At 52.6% G+C, this 20,746-nt stretch overlaps 1 protein-coding gene across 1 annotated transcript in view; it reads right to left on the bottom strand.

Moving 5' to 3' along the window:
- Window positions 1-20,746, bottom strand: part of LOC119109293 (multiple epidermal growth factor-like domains protein 6) — a 64,274-nt gene that overhangs the window by 17,486 nt on the left and 26,042 nt on the right. The window contains exons 2-14 of the mRNA XM_037232891.1: window positions 19,467-19,589; window positions 11,441-11,528; window positions 7,943-8,097; window positions 6,733-6,853; window positions 6,147-6,283; window positions 5,452-5,572; window positions 5,046-5,168; window positions 4,668-4,763; window positions 4,291-4,413; window positions 3,152-3,266; window positions 2,492-2,639; window positions 757-976; window positions 175-253 (exon numbers count right to left, since the gene is read on the bottom strand). Coding sequence (XP_037088786.1) covers window positions 175-253; window positions 757-976; window positions 2,492-2,639; window positions 3,152-3,266; window positions 4,291-4,413; window positions 4,668-4,763; window positions 5,046-5,168; window positions 5,452-5,572; window positions 6,147-6,227 — 1,106 coding nt within the window. The 5' untranslated portion in view covers window positions 6,228-6,283; window positions 6,733-6,853; window positions 7,943-8,097; window positions 11,441-11,528; window positions 19,467-19,589. The remainder of the gene's footprint in view (window positions 1-174; window positions 254-756; window positions 977-2,491; window positions 2,640-3,151; window positions 3,267-4,290; window positions 4,414-4,667; window positions 4,764-5,045; window positions 5,169-5,451; window positions 5,573-6,146; window positions 6,284-6,732; window positions 6,854-7,942; window positions 8,098-11,440; window positions 11,529-19,466; window positions 19,590-20,746) is intronic.

Raw genomic sequence — 20,746 nt, 5'->3', positions numbered from 1 at the left:
ACATTTGCGTCTTCGTGCAACGCTCTCACCAGAAAAAGTAACTCATTTCGCCACACCCGACTCAGAAAGGAACATTTCCTGATTGGAAGGTCATAATTCCGCATTGTCCTCCAAAGTGGAACTACGGCCGTCCTGAGCACAGAGTATCGCGCCCCGCATTTAACGGGGGCTTACCTGCGCCCTCGGAAGCCAGGCGGGCAGATGCAGCGTCCCATCTCATTGCAGACTCCGCCATGGCACCGGCACCGTTTCGCTGCAAGGTGTGAACACTTTTCAGCTGGTACGGCTGACACTTTACAAACTGGTGACGCTTCGATTTTGGTTTGGTTTGGCTTAGAGCCCTTTCCGCTAGTAGTGACCATCTCGGGGCTGTGGGATGAAGGATAGCGGATAACGGTGGGGCAAACTACACGCACCGGGGGGTCCTCCAGCCAGACTTGGCCGTCATGGGGACCCCTATCCATCCACCCCACGGGCCTATGTACATGAACACTATACAGAATATCGGTGAACGTAAAACCTCTAGAATAATCAGAGCAAAGGATCTAGAAACCTCTAGAATAGTACAGAACAAGGGATCAAACTAAAGTGCAAACATGCCCATACTTGTGGGAACGATAGGTTCACTGGGGTCTTGAGCCTTCCAACATTTGAAAAATTTGGCACGAGGCTTACACCAGTGCAGGTAAAAATCAAAAACTTTTTAGCCATCCCCCTTAATGCTACACAAGCTCCATGACCCTAATCATGTCTCACATTTCGTCGCAGCAGAAGAAATTATTTCATTGCCGCGCTGATTCGACTCGCCGGCGATCGACTTCGGCCCAGTAGTGAAGCATTCTCCCGACAGATGGTGACACCGTGCCGAGGGGCAGTGTGAGCAGTTGCGCGAGCAGCCGGGTCCGTGCGTGCCCGGCGGGCATTTGACCTGACACCGGCGGACCGGAAATCCGGGCTTGCAGATGCAGACACCCGTCTGAAAACGCAAGACGTGTCGGAATGCAGATTGCGTTTTTTTCGGTTACTCGGCGGCCGTCGCGAGCTTGAGAACGATCTGCTCCGAGTTTGAAAACGGTCTGCTAGGGGACTTAGGAGCACGCTCAAAGTCGGGATAAATTGTACCTCAATTTGCACTTTGGGGGAGATCGGCTGACGCTCCGTAACAGCTTGTTTGATGCGCGCTTTTGGGAATATAATTTCAAAACTGCATGACGTTAGAATCAAATGCGCAAATAACCAAATCGACCAAAGCAGGGCATCGAGGAGAGCTTCACATAGCTGGACTTGGCCTTCTGTGTAATCTAGATAGCATCGAGCTTGAATGTGAAGCACATTACAGGCAAAAAGCGCGACGGAATCGTATTGCTCACGGAATCAGTCTATCACCTTGGGTCACGTCCAGCAGTGACCACAGGAGCTGGTGGATCGCAACAAAGCTCCGGTTCTTGACCTCTTTCAGTGTTTGAGGATTTTATTGGTATTTCATCGTGCTGATGAGTCGTCCCTTTGTATTACGAGCTCAAAAAAGACGAAAATAGAACGTGGATAGACCTTCACACCAAGGGCCGTCCTTCGATGTGCAGTTTCGATGTGATTTACCCTAGGAGGGGAACTAAAATCATGATATAAACATGACTGACCTGAAATGGGAATAGGTATACAGACGTCAGCTCAAAAATGCACTAGGATATGGTATACGCCATCCTGATTTACCATTTCAGTTCTATTCAGTGGGATCATTGCGATGGGTTTGAATGGATCTACAGTTTGGCAAACAGATAAACGTCATGTCATTTAACCCAGTCTGTACTGGCAATCATCACGACTAACGTACAGGCCAACAAAATGGCATGTGCTTGAATTGAACGATCCAGGGGTATCTTCTGTCGTCTGCGTTCGTCTGATCAGCTTATGTAGATTCGGAGACATTCATGGATGGGGCGCAACACGCCGCCTCAAGATACTGATAAACGGCTAAAATTACGCCCGGAAACTCCGGGTTTGACTGCAACAGGTGCTAACCTCTCAAATGTGTGAAGACGGTTGGAGGAGCACTGGCACATGCCGTGAAACACTAATTTCGGTCCTAGGCAAGCTTAGCTTGTGAACGTAGTTTGACCTGAGAGTTGAACTCCCCAGTAAAGTATTTGAGCTGCAAAACTACACCTTACGAATTGCAGCATCATTTGAACGAATCCTTCATTCACCAATCCTATATGCCTATGCGATAAAAGTAGCCATTAGCTGGCACTTTCAGGACAGAGATCTCTGATATTATATTAAAAAGCAATTAAAACAGGCGAATTACCGTCGTCTTACCGACATCGGGAAACGTGCGTGGACGGGGGCTACATCGCTCCCAAAAATCATTCAAACCATAAGCCGCCTTGTTTCAAGGAACCATCACTCTATGCATACCTTAAAATACAGTAACGGAGGCTCAGACGTTTGGCATGGGAGGTGAAGCCTTTTTATTGTGAAGGAACATTACCTCCGCATCACATTTGTAGGTGTTGGGCTTGTAACAATTGCACTTGCTCTGGCAGTTGACACCAAACGTGCCCTGAGGGCATATCTCGTAGCACTTAGTGCCGAAGTACCCAGGTGGACACTCGCAGTAACCAGACTGCCGGTTACATCTGTGGACAGGAGGACCAGTCACCGGGAATCCAGAAGTGTTCCTCAAAGCTGTACGCTAACAGAAGGAGCCAGTTGGCCTCATTCACCTCATGGCTGAATACGAACACAGGTTATGTGCTGCTGGTCGCCATTCATAAAATACAACGCGGCAGCAGAGTACGCCACTCAGCCAGGCTCAGTCAAAAATCACGTGCAGGCTGCCATACGCAATGCCCAGTTTGTTTAGCATAACACCGGCTAGCATATGCAATGCCAAACACAGACACAACATTGCACACTGGTGAGCACAGCAAATCATCTTGACGGGTTCGACAACACGTCACTCCAAATTTCCCCAATCTGATTAGTAGTCTCAGATTTCAAAACAACATCACGAACCCATGAACCGTAACGAATTAATTGGCTACCTTTTTGCTCTGTAATGTTCCCCTGTTCCCAGTTCGGGACATGAGGCGACAGAAGTGCCTGCCGGTGTCCCGCGTGACCCGCACAGCGGGCCAGAGCCGCTGACCTGTTGCCGGGACAGGTGATGGGACAGGATTGGTCGCAGCGCTCTCCGAAGAGGCCGGCCGGGCAGCCCTGCTGGCACCGGTCCCCGCCGACGCCGGGCGGACAGCTGCACTGTCCTGACGACCACGGACGGCGCCGGTCACACGGGCGCGCCGACCGGGCACGTAACAACGCGGCGGACAGGACAGCGTCCGTTACAGAGGGGTATCGGACAGAGCATCAACGGTCACACTGCTGCCAGACAAGACATCACCGGTCACCCTGTGCTGCCAGACAGGACATCACCAGTCACCCTGTGCTGCCAGACAGGGCATCACCGGTCACCCTGTACTGCCACACAGGACATCAACGGTCACACTGCTGCCAGACAGGACATCACCGGTCACTGGTCCTTCCAAACAGGACATCACCGGTCACTCTGTACTGCCACACAGAACATCAACGGTCACACTGCTGCCAGACAGGACATCACCAGTCACCCTGTGCTGCCAGACAGGACATCACGGTCACACTGCTGCCAGGACAGGACATCACCAGTCACCCTGTGCTGCCAGACAGGGCATCACCGGTCACCCTGTGCTGCCAGACAGAACATCACATCAATCAGTCACATTGTCATGCCAGACAGGCGCATCACCGGTCACCTGGTGCCAGACAGAACATCACATGATCCGACAAGACATCACCGGTCACACTGTGTTGCCAGACAGGGCATCTCCGATCATCCCGTGCTGCCAGACAGAGCATCATTGGTCATCCTATGTTACTAGACAAGACATCATCGGTCATCCTGTGCTGCCAGACAGAACATAATAGGTCAAAACGTGCTGCCAGACAGGGCATCACCAATCACGCTGATACACAAGACAGGCCATCTCCGGTTACACTGTGACACTGGACGGAACATCACCAATCTTAATGTCACCGAACAGAATGCCACCACTCACACTTGGATCAAACGAGACATCACTGGGGCTCACAGTGAGACACCGGACAGGGATCACCGGAGCCACACCGTGATACCGGGCACGACACCATATGGCACCGGACGGGGGATCACCGGAGCCACGCCGTGACACCGGGCACGACACCACAGCACGCACACGCGTCGGCATGGTACCGAGCATCCATGGGACGCACCTGTGACGTGGTGACAGGTGCCGCCGTTCAGACAGGTGCACAGCTGGTTGCAGCCCACGCCGTACGTCCCTGACTGGCATGGTAGGTTGCAGAGGGGGCCGGTGAAGCCAGGCCCGCAGTCGTCTGGGCGGGGTGGGGGCGGGGGCAGGTGTCAGAGCTTCAGAGACCAGCAGCAGGGTGCAGAGCATCCGCTGATGTTCGCAACTGTCCTTCCAATCCACCACAGTAGAGGCTATCAGCGATTGGCGAGAAGGGGCGCTCCGCCCGCCCACTGGACGCATAAAGTGAGCTCATCGAGGTAACATTCATGTGAGTGCAACGTCGACACCGGGGCCTCATGGGCATTGCGTCACAAGATGCTCGTGCCCCCATCTCACCCTGTTCGGCGGGATTCAGGGTGCGTAGCACCGGGGACGGCCCGTCACCCTGGACGCGTCCCGTCAGATCGCGGCCCTGCCCGACGTCAGATGTCTCTGAAACAGAGCGGCCGTCTCAGGTCTGTCGGTCGAGCGGTCAGCACTGCCGCGCCCGCGCCCGGACTCAGTGGCCACCAGGCTAGGGCCTGCCGCGAACAGGACCGAGAGACGGACTGACGACAGGCCTCAGACTCACAGACGACACCGCTGGGGCCTGCAGAGAGCCCGACTCGGGTCGAACAGCTGGACTCGGGCCGCACAGAAGGACTTGGACACAGCGGCGTTGTCACCCACCAGCGCTGGTCGCAGTGATGAGCGTGAGCCCAGAGCCCAACTCACTGACGCAGGAGCGCTGGTCGGGGTCCAGCCTGAAGCCGGGCCGGCACCAGCATCGGAACGAGCCTTCCGTGTTGGTGCAGTCCTGCTCGCAGCCGCCCTTCTGCACCGAGCACTCGTCCATGTCTGTGGCACCGGACAGCCGACTGTCACGGTTGGAGGGTGACCGTTACGGCTGGAGGGTGACCGTGACGTATCGCGGTTAATCGACTGCATACCCGGACAGGGTATAAACCAGAGCAGAGCATCGCCACGTGGCCACCATAACTCAGAACGGAAACGTCGCTCGCCTTTTTGCTACTTTGTATGGGCTTGGGCGGCGGCGCGACGTGTGCTGTTTGCTTTGATGAGCATAGATTTCAGATGGCTGCGATTTGCCGAGGACGACCCTGGAATGTGCCCAACCGACCCTGGCATTGCTGGCCGTTGACCAAGAGATAGCCGACCCGGCAGGAGCACCGGTAGCTTCCCGGGATGTTGTCGCACTGGTGCTGACATCTGTGGGCCTCTCCCGAACACTCATCCACGTCCTGTAGAGGGCAGCAGAGTCAGCCAGACTCAGTTCAGCATTCCTTGCGATGTTTGAGACCAACACTTATCTGCACTTAAATCAGTCACGGCGTCACTCATGGTTTGTAATGTAAGGTTCATTTGACACAGGGCATTGTTCAAAGACTGAGCGAGACAGGGAGGGCAGGAGTCACAACAATGAAGCGCGGGCGAACGATATCAGAAACGTACAAGGGGATGATGACGCGAGTTGCCAGTAAATCCTGTATGTGCATCATCATATCACCGCTTAACTCTGAAATCACCCCTTAAACCCCAAAAGTGTGGGTGTCGTTTAGCGTTCCCCCTTCCCCGTTCCTACGCCTGCGCAAACAAGTATGTACGTTTCCGCGAGACATTCCACCAAACGCTCCCAAACCCATACAAAACTTTCTCTAAAAGACCCAGTCCCACCTGACAAATCCTCCAGCTCTGCCAGTCCCACCTGACAGATCCTCTAGCTTTCTCATGATCTCCCAGATATCTTTTCCGGCTCTCGCAGTCACAATTTTTTCCGGCTCTCGCATCACAGCCGCTCTGGTGCCTCAGTCCCACCTGACAGCTCTTCTGGTCTTCCGCCAGCTGATAACCAGGGTGACAGGAGCACCTGGGACCGGAGTCACCGCTGGAGCACATGTGGTCGCAGCCTCCGTTGCCGTGGAGGCACTTGTCCACCAGAACCGTGAACACGTCTGGGGAAAGGGCGACGTGAGCTGCAAGGGCGCTGCTTCGATTTCAGTGACATTTCAACCAATGGTGGGCCCACACTCGAACCAAACTAACCCAGCCCTGAACGAATTTATTCGAAATTACAACTACAAATGGTGGCGATTTTCATTGAAGGTCAACGACGATTAAAAATATTTTATGGCTTCTGTTGACAAGACACTGGTTGAGGCGTTAAACGTACCGATTGGGGATTCGCTTGCAAGATCCATTGCGTATTTCAAAAATATTACGAGGTGCGTGAGGCAGCAGTCCACAAATTCGCTACTGCACAAAGCATTCTAGACGATGTCCGTGCGGATGGCCTCGCGGAAGCCTGGGCTGCCTCACGGAAAGCCTCCGGAGTTCAGCGAGCGTCTGCCCTGGCAGCGAGCAGCTGACCTGGACGGCAGGTTCACCAGCGCCGGCCACTCACTGTAGCAGGTCCTGGCATCGCCGGCCAGCTGGTAGTCGGTGCGACAGTGGCAGACGAAGGAGCCGGGCGTGTTGGTACAGTGCTGGTTACAGGGTGACTGCTTCGCTGCACTCGTCGATGTCTGCCAGGTACGAGGAGAGGGGGGGGGGGGGCACACGATCAGCACAGTACGTTGCATCCCCGGACAAAGACGGACGGTCTAGAGTGAGCTTTCCAGAGCAGACAGTCTGTTTGTCTGTAGGACAGCTGCAGTGCTACGCAGCGTCCCCTATAAGCCGCTTATTTGCGCTCGCGAAATGACTGTCAACACACACAAATTAATGATCGGTTTGTGTCAAAATCAACAAACCTGCTCCTGATCATGGCCACACTGCATGCTTGCGTTTGCAGAATGTCACGCTCTAGGACTCAGGACACCCAACTGCAGGCAGTGATGTAGCGACATACCCAAACGTGTTTATTTATAATAACACTGCCAACAGCTGTAGTTGCATGCAGCTGCGTGTTGCTGCAGCAATAAAAGCAAACTAAACGGTTCTGATGTCGTGCCAAAATTCGTTCCAGTCGCCTTGGTAAGATAAGCAAACACTAAGGTTCTAAACAATGCAACATTCAAGATACCCGACGGAGACAACTGGACAATTTAAAGGTGCTGAGTCCGTAGACTAAGTGCACGGGCGTGTTTTGCAAGTCTAGACGCTGAATCAGGCGGTTGGCAACGCCTCAGAGAACTACCCGTTGCACGAATAACTGCATTCCCAGTGATTTCGAGTTGCAGAACAAGTTAGACATTCAGCGATCATTAAGGCGATCAAGTAGCGCGCGTCAGAAGTGTGTTGGGACCCGTTACGGTTTGTGCGTTCGTTACTGCATCGTTAACCCGTGCGATAACTACGCTGCGTATCCACATGTTCCAATAATGCAGTACTTATTCTTCCCACCAACTGTCTGGTTGATGTATCAAATAAAAATCGGAATAAATAGATAAGCCTAACAAAGCCAAACCGACCACGCTGATCCGTTTGGGAACTCAGCACACGCGTAACCGGTCCACGACGACTTCTGAAGTCATGACACAAGCATTGAGAGCTGAATCTGAGGGCCGATCCGCCTCGTGACACGTCCGGACATCGACACGCCATTGCCGGCCGCACCGGGGGAGGGGAAGGGGAGGGGGAGGAGTGCCATCCCGCGGGGGAGGCGGAGCTACCTTCACAGGAGGTGCCGTCCCCGGTCAGCCGGTAGCCGTCGTGGCAGGAGCAGGTCGGCTGGCCCGCGCTCAGGCTGCATACGTGCTGACAACCGCCGTTGTTCTGCGAGCAGGCGTCGCGCAGGCAGGAGCGGCCGTCCGGGCCCAGCGCGAACCTGACGCCAGAGCTACAGTCACGAGGTAGCCGGATCGGCAGCACGCGGCGCGCGCGAACCCGCGCCGGCGGTGTCGTCAGCATCGGAGGGGAATGGACGTGTCGCCAGGAGTGACCTCTAGAGATAAATGTTCACCTACTGACAGCAGAATTCACCCGTCCCTACAACTAGCAGCATGCTGATTTTAAGACATTACCTGAATCAAAAAGTTCACCCTTGCTTTTTCCCAGAATGAGAATACGTCGGGATTCCGAAAAACAGCTTTTGAACCTCCAAGGCGCAGCATCTTAAAAGTCTAAAATAATGCTATTTAAGCGTCTTGTCGCCTGTCGCTGTGAATTGAAATATGTCATGTAAGTCTGCTGTGCTCCTCGCCTCTGATTGGACTCGTGTTGAGTATACATCACGCAGGGTATATGATAGCGGCGAGAGAAGACCGCTCGCAGCATATGAAGATCTCAGAATAAAGAATGAAAAAATGGCTACTTAAGAATGTGCCGTTAAATCGAGAAGGCGCGGCACAAGCCGCATACCTCACTCGGCGTTCTGGGTATCCATTCTCGCATCAAGTCCGCGAGGAAATTATAGAAAGTCGAGGCAAGCAAATTTGTGCAAATGTGAAACTCCCTGCTATAGACGACGAGCCATGCAAAGCAGGTAATGCCGCCGTAAGATCGAATCGTATGCACGGCCTCAGTGCTGGGTAGCATGGACTAGTGACCCCCACCGTAAGGTACATTTAAGGTCCATTTAAGGTCCATTTAGTACGATCAGCGCTATACCCGAATGTGCCCGGTGGAAGCAGATTTGCCATGCATGTGCTAGTGGACTGAAAGGAAGATAAATGAGGAAGAGAATAACATTTAATGTACCCGCATGCACACCCAGGGATCTTTTATGCAGAGGAAACAGCGTTACATTCGTGACGGGTGTAATGAACACCTTGAAGACGCACGTCTACGAAGAGTACACACACCGCAAAGGAGCACATGGTAAGCTGCCACGCAGCAAAGGAACACAGCGCAACAAATACCAACTTTCAAATAGGAAATTGAGCAACATCTTAAGGCATGCTGACCTAAAGATCTTAGAATCGCTGTACATTTGTAATCTTATTCCGAGGCTGAGCACAAGCGTCATCATGGGACCTTGCTCAGGACCTTGGGACATGGGACCAGCATGGGACCTTGCTTGAGACCTTGGAACATGGGACCATCATGGGACATTGCCTAGGTTATGGACGTTTAGAACTAGCTCTGTATTCTTTGTGATGAACACCGATGCTCATTTGGAACTTTATTTTCTATCCTGATGCTCGGCACGGGTCATCGAAATCCTTCGGCGGCACGCGCAGATTTCGACCAGTTTTATTTTTGCGTCATCGTTTTCAAGGGTGTTGTTTTGCTAAACCTCACTCAGTCCTGGTCACTTGTAAGGCTTGTGAACGTAAACCCAGCTTGAAGCGGCAAGCACTGTCAATATAGCAAATGTTTGCACTACAACGTTGCTTAACCGGCACCTCCTGACACACTGAAGGGCGATAACTCAGCGTAGGAACTATGAACTCATGAGACTGAAATGGACCAAGATAGCCCAGAGAGGTTCCGAACGAAGCCAGAAAAGATTCATCAGTAGACGTAAACACCTCAGCAACCTAGCAGCTCGGGATAGACCAGAAAAGCTCTGTTTAGTATCCGGTCGCAGCTCGCGTAATTGTGCTTTCAGTGGTAGCTTCAACGTTTGGCTAAACATCCATGTGTTACTTATGTGCTACACGCAGCACTACAAAAAGGAACTTAACATATCATTTCTTACCTGATATTGCTATGGGTCACGACGTTGGGTTCAAGGCCCCTCGAGGGTCCGTTTATCAGCAATGAGGATAATTTGAAACGTGGCACAGGACGGACATAAAAACATTGCAATTTTATTATCACATAAATATGGCCCATGACTGTCACTGCACCGCTCATCGATATTTCACTTGCAGCATACGCTGTGGAGACCGACAACTTGACACCCCATCCATATTGATTACGTCGGTTATCAAACCGCACCCCTCCCTCCCCATGGGGCGACGGCGCTATCGCCGTCCCAGCAACAGCGGCACTCCGCGCCGGGCGGTCCGTCGCGCCGCCGGTCCGGCGCGGCCGCCGCTGCCGACACCGGCAGCGGCGGTCGCGGCGGTCGGGCACACCTGCCCGGGCCTGGCAACCGCTCATCGCGCCGGCGGGCCGCACACCGGCGGGCCGGCGCCACTGAAGAATGGTCGCCGCCAGCGGGCAGCCGGCCGCCGCCGCCGCCCGGGCCGGCGCTGACGCCCAGCCGCGTCCGTAAACAAGGCGTCGGGCGCGCGCCAGCGCCACCACCGGCGCCGCTGCTGAGTCGGTCAGCGACGGCGCCCCGCTTCGGCAGCGGGCGCCGAGGCCACAGGGTATCGATGGCGCAAAGCGCCGGCGACACGGCGTGCTGGTCACACAGCGTAACGGCCACACAGGTGCCGGCAACACGGCGTGCAGGTCACATAGCATACCGGCCACACAGCGTACCGGCCACACAGCGTACCGGCAACACAGCATACCGGCAACACGGCATACCGGCCACACAGCGTGCCGGCCACGCAGCATGCCGGCCACACAGCGTACCGGCCACACAGCATGCCAGTCATGCATCGCACCGATCACACAGCGTACTAGTCACACGGGGTGCCGATAATCCGTATCATGCAGGTGGTCGGAATCATTGATAGGAATCAACACTTAGACTCATTCGCCACCGTCCCTCGGGAACTGAAAGTGAAATGGAGCAAGCTGCGGCGATGGACCAAAACCCGTAGCATCGCGTGGGTTCGGATTCTGACGCATAATGATTCGAAGGGTTTGATTCACGGCCGCGTGTATGCAAGCACAAATCATGTTTGAAAGGTAGCTGCCAATACATATAGGACTTCTCATGATTTCGTACCCCGAGCGCTGCATCAGTGCCGACAGCGTGGAGCTACCTACGTAGCCAAGTGGCTGGGTGGGCAGCTTCAGCAGTAGTGGGAGGTTGTCACAATGATTCGTTCGACTTTGCGCAAGAAGTTATTTCACATTCTAATTCAAACCAGCTTAGAAAACACGCAGTTATGAATGCCGGCCGTTGCCAGCACTATACATGTTTTGCAGTGCATCTTCCTTTTTAGCGCAGACAACACTTGGCGCATTGAAGACCTCTAAATAAAGCTCATTCCCGTGGATAAAATGGGGATAGGGACAGCGTAGCATTGCCTTTCCTCATACTCCACACTAACAGCAGCTGGCTCCAAACATGACCAAAAAGCACTCTCTGAATATGTTCTTACCCGAGATGACATCGACACTTGACCTCTTCCGTGGAATCATCGCAGATGTGAGCACAGCCGCCGTTATTGTTCAAGCATTCGCTAGCTCCTGCAACAAAACAAGACATCAAAAGCAAGCCAACGTCATGGAATGGCCGACAAAAGGCGGGAGAGCACGCAGACTCGTGTAGACGTGGGGAATGGATACGGAGGTGCGACAGTGGTTACTCGCGGGAAACACCACACTCGATGGTCATGGTCCAGTACACGCACAAGAAGACTTGGATATCGGTAGGTAACGCAATACACGACGTTCAGAAAATCTGGAAAGCCATAAGACTGACCAGGGGCCCAGACCAAGCCAGGACACCTAAAAACTCTTTACGTTTAAGCCCTTGGGCCTTCGAACATGAAATCGAACCCGAGTTGGATAGCGTGCACTTTTCTTATGCATTGTCGCCTTATGAGAACCCTTATTACTCTGCACGTTTAGAATCTTTGTGTCACCTTACTCAGCTAGGGGTAAAATACTTTGTTTCATCCCTCTTGGAGTTACACAAGACACTCCTGACATCGACAACAAAAAGTACTCACGCCAGCGCTTAGGATTTTTATTTTATTTCTACACTCATAGCTTTTCACACATTCCTGGTGAGTCCATCTGAGAAACATGGCCCGAAAGCACGCAGAGGTTTTTGCATCCGCTGGTTGGTGAGCTCCAATACACTGTATTCTCGAAAGGAACCATTTTAAAGTAGTAGAAAGACTGGAAACAGCACTCTCTGAAAAAGGTTAATATAATGCTTGATCACCGATTAAACGTACAAACAATTTGAGTGGATCACACCGCTTTTCGCGGGTTTACTCTTCACGCAGATTTAAGTACAAGAGAAACGGTAATTGCATTGCATACAAGAAGTGATGCAACAATTTTTGGTAAAGAAGTGATGCAAAAATTGTGGCTGTGTTGTTGTTGCAACAACAAGTGATGCAACAACAACACAGCCACAATTTTTTTATTGGAATTGGTAGGATTGTAGCCGAGATCCTGTGGATGCAAAGCCAGCGGTCTACCCACCGAGCTAACCGGAAAGGACGCGTTGGGTAGGATGGGACGGTCCCTCCTGATCAGCTCAGTTGGTACAACGCTAAATTCGTGATCAGAAGACCGGTTCGAATCCCAACGATTCCAAGGAGAGAATTGGGCTGTGACGCATCCATGACCAAAAGCTGTCATGATCAGGACTCAAGAACACCTGGTGACGGCATGAGAGGTAACTGGTTGCAACGTTGTATATTTACTGACACACCACGGGAGGGCGATGGCACGAAAAACTAATCCACCCGTAGACTGATTTACCGCACGTCATGTCAGAACGAGATATAAACGGGCCAGACGACCACCAAAGGTGCCATTAACTTCGAGCAAGCAGAAAAGATAGCGGACTCAGGTGCAGGCCAGCAGCAGCCAACAGAAATTCACTCAACCTCCATTTGCTCTCGGACGGAGCTAGTATATTCATTCATATGACAGATAATCAGCGCCGCTGAGTGTTTCACTGACGGCTTCCAAGGCACCCGCGCCTGCACCCCACACAACAGCCGGTGCCTCATAAACCTCAGCCGAACTGGGTCATCTCCAAATCAGGACTGAACCGCGATCAAACGCGGAGGCAAACACGGAAAAACAGCTGCACCATTGCCGCAACTCATAGCTTGTCAGACCCAGCCGTCGGTAGACCTTGAACGGAGCTGGGAACAAGCGCAAAGACCGCGTCTGCCGGCAGTCTTGCGGCGATTTATGGCCGCCATTTTGACACTGCTCTGTACACAGCCGGCGATTTACTGCCGGGGCCTTTCGCGCTGAATTGATGCTCTTCTGTTCAGCTCTCCACGGCGGATTGAGGAGAGCGACGAGGACGCAGAGCGCCGCTCATCTGTCGCGACCGACCGCAACTGACCAACAGCAGGCGCCCTCCGACTGCATCTGAGTGTCACACCGACCCTCTGCCGATGCGGGACGAATTTCGGGGGGTGAGGGTGGAGTGGGGTGGAGGGAACTGACCAACAGCCGGTGCCGTTCGACCCCATCTGGGGATCGCACCGATCCCCTGCCGATGCAGGACGAATTTCAGGGGGTGAGGGTGGGCTGGGGAAGGGGAGAGGGGACTGATAGGTGCTCTATGTTCATACTCTCCCATACGTTTCTACTGATGTTAGCAGCATGGTGGGCAGTAAGGCGCATGTCTGTGTGCAGGCAGGGTAAGGAGGCGTCCCGGTGGACGGTAGTGTCCGTTCCGCCTTGCCCACTGCCAATCACGACGGACATGGGGCTCGGCTGGACAGTGCTGACGGACATGGGGCCCGGATGGACAGTGATGATGAACATGGGGCCCGGATGGACAGTGCTGACGGACATGGGGCCCGGATGGACAGTGATGATGAACATGGGGCCCGGATGGACAGTGATGATGAACATGGGGTCCGGCTGAACAGTGATGACGGACATTACGTCCCACCCTGTAGTCACGCTGGAGACGATACCATTCCAGACAGTGATGACAGACCCGCCGCTGATAACGACAACAACGGGCACGGCCACGGCACGGCGCCAAGCCGGGCGGTGGCGGTGGACAACGTGCCGGGCCAGCCCAATCGAACAGCTGCAGTGATGACCGACATGTCAGCTGACGAGCCCTGGCCGCGATGAAAGACACGCTGCTGCCCAGCCAGGCAGCGATAACAGACGTAGCACCCGTCGCACCCATTACGTTACAACAGGCGATGTGGTCGCAACGGAATGATCATGATCGCATTTTGCAAGGATCATTAACACGTCTGCCTTTCAACAGACATCGCCGGGTTCGGCGACGTGTTCAAAGTTATTGACGTATCTTACCAGGCACAACAGGCGTGCACCATAAATCATTTTCGCGCTGTCTGCTATCAGTATCAAGCGGTGCCATTCATAATCAGGCGCCGGATATATCGTCCTTTAATCCGACTGATAGAATCACACATTATGCAGCGGTAAACCTGGATTGTATCCAGTCCCCAGCAGGTGGTGCGAATCACAAACGGAGACAAACGATGCCTGGCATCCAGTGCCATCCGTGGGCATGCTCATAAGAAGGGCTGTCAACCGTGATCCCCAGGACGGCGGAGACTCGGCACACGTTATGCAATGATCAGACGTAGCCAGGATTAGCATCACCCATGATGCGGGTGGGCAACAGGGATCATCTGTCATCCTGGTACGGATGCAAGGACCGACGGCTGTAATGAGAACCAATGGTGCCGCAGTGGGAACGGTAGAGTGCCGATGAAGGCGATTTGCCAGGGTTTAGTGAACACGACGCTTCACGAAGCATTGTGAGCTATTTTTGTGTTGCAATTTAAATGTGTTTGCTTATCATTTAAAGAAGTGTGGTAGCACCATGTGTATACCCGTATGTGTTAGCGTCTGTTGCCCAGAGCTGTGGCAGCGTTAATTTTATTTCATATCCGTTATGGTTCAATAAAGTATCAACAAGTGAGCATGTGTGACTGTATCTGAAGTGTAGCAAATTTCAGATCCTTTGCTTGCTTTGCTGGAAGTTACATCTAGTCGATAACTGGAAATATGACGTAATACTTTTCGCTATGAATTCCAGCTCACAAGGAAATGTGTAAGATAAGAAAATGCAAAGTAGAGCGGCAAAGCAAAAAAAGGTAAAAAAGGCACGCAGCTCAGAACCAGACACCAAAAACCAGATGACATGGAGGTATGCACATTTCATTGCATTCATTGTCACGTTTGAATAAAAATTCTTACAATAAAAGGAGCCACGTACGTTGGAATGAATAATTTCAACACTGAGATAGTCGTCATCTGTTGCCTTTTAATCACTGGCTCTTGAAACTTGCCTTTTTCCTGTCATTTTTAAAGGTTCAAAAGCTTTAACCTTTCATTAAAGTCTTTAGCTCAAAATAATTAATTTTTTGGTTGAAATTATTGGAAATACGCTTTGGGATATGACTCATTATTCCACCGCACCACAAGCGTTATTGCACGAGCAAGGGCGTGGAATTTCACAAGGGGAGGGAGGCACAGCTAAACAACTGTCACTGAAAGCCAAGTCCAGCGGGCTGTGGAGGCGCGCAAGGTTCTGTGAGTCGTGAAACAACATCGCATGTCTTTTATTTCTTATTCTCATGTATATTCCTGACATGCCATGATTGTTAATGTTTAGTCACGTACATACCAATACCTACATTCCATAAATTCGATGCGGAAGGGGGCATGCCCCAAGGCCACTATGTGCGTACGCCCCCCGCCAAGACACACGACGTTAACGCGGGCTTACTGAGCGATGCCGTGTAGCTTTGCTTTGACGCATCAATTTTCATAATTGCGCGCAGTGTGCGCAGCGGCCTGTCATTTTTCAGGGACTCGCATGGTGCTGGGATAACTGCTGGATAAGACCGGGTGGACCACAAGACCATATGACCATGAGACCACAAGACCACCTACTGAACGCGGAACTCAATCAGGGGATATTACTCGGTGTGCTCGTGCTTACAAGTTCCCAACCATGCCGCTCTAGCAATTCGCTCATTGTAGTCACCCTGGCGCTTAGTTATAAATCATGAGCTTCTAAAAGGTTTAGTTCACCCGCGAGCCTCGGTGTGGTCTGCTACTCCGTTGCTGCATTCTGGCACATATGGGCTATGCTGCAAGAACTGTCAGCAGTACATACGTGCTTGTGCATGTTACCGTGGTGGACCGGCGTTACCGGTCTGTCGTTGGACACCATGGAAATGCGTAGTTCTTATATCCGGCCTTACTCTCTCTGGATAAACTGAGCTGCTATTTCCAGATTCTGGTACTTGCCAGCCTTGAGTGATTTGTGTTAAATGGTTATGAAGTCGATAGCATAAATTTACGATTGTTAGTTTTCGTTCATGGAAACGCTTTGTCATCTTTGAAAGTTTGCTCTTTGGAATCGAGCCCAAACCTGTGCAATGATCTTGGGCGGTCTCATCGGGCAGCGCTTGGACACGGTCTACGCTTGCTTAGGGCCCGCTTCGGACGCACTACGCTTGCCGGCCCCGAACGCTCCATCTTTAGCCTGTAGCCCTCCCTGACCGTGGCCCCAGCTCACGGCGGCCAACGAGACGGGGAGCGGCAGGGGTCGTCTCCAGGGCGGGAGGGAGGGGAAGACATACCCGACGTCGCTCGAGACGGACGAGGCACGCTCCCCCCTGACCGCCGGTGGGGGCAGGGACGGTCAACAGAACAACACCACTTGGCTGTCGTCATCGTCGTTTGTAGGTGTCACAGGCGCGGACCGGTCTTTTCAACACCGGTGATTTATCCGCGACACCCCGGAATGAACGCGATGGGAACACACCCTTCATTGGACTCTGACAGAGCGGCTGGGGGCCGGCGATGCCAAGGGAAGCTGCAATCTTGGACAGGATGGCGTCCAACATGAACAGTTCTAGGAGCTGGCGATCATCTGGGGATCTGTTCGCTGAACGCCTTTGTTGTGATATTTTTAAGTCGCTTTTCTTGAAATGTCTGGTGTGCGTCTATCAGGGAGGTTTTGGTGAAGTTGCAAACCGGTTCCCTGCGCAGCGGTTGCATCATATTCTCTTTCACATTCCATTTGTTGCATTGCCAATTGCCAAATTCGTTGCATTGCCATTGCATTGCCAATTTGCTGCATTGCCAAAATTTCGTCTCGCGCTATTCTGAGACTATCTTATAGTTTCTTATGGCACTGTGCACCCGTTACAATCATCAGAACGACGCAAACGACTAAAAAGCGCACGATAGCAATCACAACGAACACAACAGCCCACAGTGGGAAATTAATGCTGCTTTGAGACATTAATTCTCCTGATGAGCGCAGCCACGAAGTCCGCCGTCGCCAACAGAAGCAAAGCCATCAGTTAACCAATTAGATCTGTTTCGGGTGCTCAAAATAGTCAGCTTCGTGGAGCCGTGGACAGGTGTTTAGAGACGAACCCAGCAAGCGTCGAGTTCAGTCGTTATAATCAGCTCACATGCTTCATAGTGATCGTGCAGATAAATGCCTGTCTGCCTGTCTACCTGTCCGCAGTTCTTTAGCCACACGCGCAGCACAGACGGTTGCACGGATTGCCGTGCAGTTAACGCATACGGCAGGTTCAACCTTCGTGACGATCTACAACATATACTAAAGTTTGTTCGAAATCGTTGTCGATCACAAGGCGTGCAAGAAGGTGGCGCGCGTGTTTTGGAATTAAGCGGGGAACGGTTTCGCTTGCGTAGTAGAAATCAGTCGAACAAAGATCACATTAACCAGGTCGTTGAGGACAAGTTTTACTATACATTCCGTGCTAAAGCATGCTACACTATAAAAACCTATACTATGGCATCGGTATAGTATGGGTATCTAGGAAAACATGTCACAAGACTCAAGCAACGATGAATAAAGCATTTGCCAAGCGCAGTAGACTGTCCAGCGACGCAGGTGCTAAGAACATCTTACAAGAATACACTGCATCATTTAGGTGCGAATCACTGTCCTATGGTTAGAAGCAGTGCTACACCGACACCAACGGCACCGGCTCCTCGCGCAACGAAAGTAGCGAGAACTACGTCTAGATAGTGTCTGTACGCTGCCCCGCGCGCGGGGAAGCGCTGCACCGTCCATGTGTCCGAGCGATCCATGAAAACTAAAAACAGCTTGCAAGTGTTAGCTCGAGAGCCAAGGGACCACGAGGGTCACGGTGTTCCCGAGCCATGAGGTTAACACGCGATGCAGCACGATTTTGTTGGAGTCCGTGTCGCATTTGCAGGAGCTCGATTGACTTTACACTGTCGGGACGCGAGTCTACGTGACGTCGTCGGCGACGGAGCTACTGATGCCAACAATGACGCCTCTTCGCGCAGTGAAGCGAACGGAAGCTTCTTCTTGTAACACCAACTGCTATCGAAAACGCCATCACCTCAACCGGCGCCGCGGACCTGCCTGGCCGCTGCCGCCCGTCTTGCGCCGTCTTGAGGCTGACCGACGTCAGCGCCCGCCTCTCCCCAGGGGCGCTTCCACCGGCGCACCGCTATCAAAGACGCCATCAGCTCAGCCGGCGCCGCCGGCCTGCCTGGCCGCCGCCCCCCGTCTTGCGGCGGCGTCGGGGGCTGACTGGCGTCAGCGCCCGCCGCTCCCCAGGGGCGCTTCCACCGGCGCCGCAAATGCGCCGCGTCGTCGCGTCGTCACGGCGAGGGCACGAGCCGGCTCCTGCTAATGACCGGCCGAGTGCCTGCTGGACGTGAGCTACCGCTGTTTATAGTGTCGGCGGTGTCAAACTGGCCCGCCGGCCTGACGACCGACCCAGCGGGGGGCCCCGGTCAGGGCCCGTTGGACAAATGGGCTGCTTCCCGTGTGCATGTCGAGAGGACCCTTGTCGATTATGGAAATGACAAGTCGTCAGGCGCGCATAAAAGGCAGCAGCGTCCCAGGTATGGTGCGAATGAGCTCGGTGCACTTTGTTCCGATGGAAAAGGAGGTGTTACAAGACATGCGACACGCGATTCATCACTGCTCAAGCGTGTGGGGTGAGGCGTCTGCAAGCTTTCGTAAAGCTGAATGCATTCAAATGAGTCTTATGTTGGAGCCTGACTGTTTAGTGGATGTCTCTACGCATTACACCGGGCGACCGGACCAGCATGGGCTGGCCCCAGCACGGTCTGACGACTCATGGAAACAGTGGCCACACAGTCTCGTGACTTACAGACATAGCGGCCACACGGTCTCGACTTACGGACATAGCGGCCGAACGGTCTCACGACTTATGGAAAGAGTGGCCACACTATCTCACATCATACGGCGATAGCGGCAACGCGGTCTCACGATTTAAGGACATAGCGGCCACACAGCCTCACCCCTCACGGACATGGTGGCCACACGGTCTGACGACTCATGGAAACAACGGCCACACGGTCTCACGAGTTACGGAAACAGCGGCCACACGGTCCCGCGACTTACAGAGACACCGACCACACGGCCTCGCGACTCACCGAGACAGCGTCTGCCGTCGCCGGCCAGCCGCATCTGGTGCGGACAGGTACACAGGAAGGAGCCAGGTGTATTGAGGCAGTCGTGCGAGCAGCCTCCGTTGTCACGGTCGCACTCGTTCCAGTCTGAAACATGGCCCTCCGGTCAGCTGGGCTGGGCGGCGCAGCGCGGTGGGGCTGCGCTGGGCAGCCGGACGGGCATGCCAGGACTTTCAGGGGTGCTGCTGTTAGTATTCGAATTAGTACCATGCGAAGTGATGCGGGGCGTGCATGTCGTGTGTAAAAGGTATTAATGGCTGTTTTCTGACGACAAAGCACAAACATAAGCATTTATGCAGTGGTGATTGAGCCTCAAGTGATCGCGGAAAAGTGGAGATAAAAATGAAACGAGATGAAAAATAGCAGCGAAATTTTTATTATTATATATGAAATCTCATATCTTGATCTGTCAACGTTTTATATGCTCGTGGTTTTGAGCAGCCTGCATGACTTTCATGCAGCAACCATTCGGCAATGGCAATTTCAGATGGCAATCAAATATTTCGTATCAACGTAAAGCAGAAGGGCAAGCCCAGATTAATAGATATGGGGCTTATGCAGGGGCAGGGCATCACAACAAAAACATTTTTTATCGGAGCATTATTTCCCTTTGTCATTAAACAGCGCCAAACACGCAGATGGTCAGTCTAGACAGACAGGGATGCGCCGAACGTTAGACATGTCTCCAGTTGATGTAAACATCTCAGGTATGAACCGAAAATACCATACGCTATAACATAGCGCAAAATGGTATTTCGCCGCTGAGCACGGGATCTTTTAATTGCTGAGCTGCACCTATTCTGGAGCAGATCGTCCTAATTGTAAAATATATCATTATGAATATCATATAACTGAATCTGTGCGGTACATCCATCACAATGTTATATGAAATGGTATAGAAATATGTATCGTAACTATATATGTATACACACATATATCTATCTATATGATATTTTGGCCATCAACCACTTCCGTTGCTAAGCATATATTCATACTTGCAAGTGAATAGCATAATACAACGAACTAAATCATAATTTATCTTCATCGAACGACCACTATGATCTCAGATGCAAAGCATCCTCTCGAATACACAACAATCCGCTCAGTCCGCTCGTTAATTCATCAACATCACACAGCTGTATGGACGTTGACAGATACACCTATATCAGGATCTACACGTCGAGGCACAACAGCTCAGCACGATCCCGGCGTCCTGAACACGGCCTCGCGCCCGTCTCCGCAGA

The sequence above is a fragment of the Pollicipes pollicipes genome, unplaced genomic scaffold (assembly GCF_011947565.3).
Source record: "Pollicipes pollicipes isolate AB1234 unplaced genomic scaffold, Ppol_2.1 Scaffold_7231;HRSCAF=8579_pilon_pilon_pilon, whole genome shotgun sequence".
In the NCBI taxonomy this organism is placed as follows: Eukaryota; Metazoa; Arthropoda; class Thecostraca; order Pollicipedomorpha; family Pollicipedidae; genus Pollicipes; species Pollicipes pollicipes.
The sequence above is the reverse complement of the archived record's forward strand: the minus strand, read 5'-3'. Positions and strand labels throughout refer to the sequence as shown.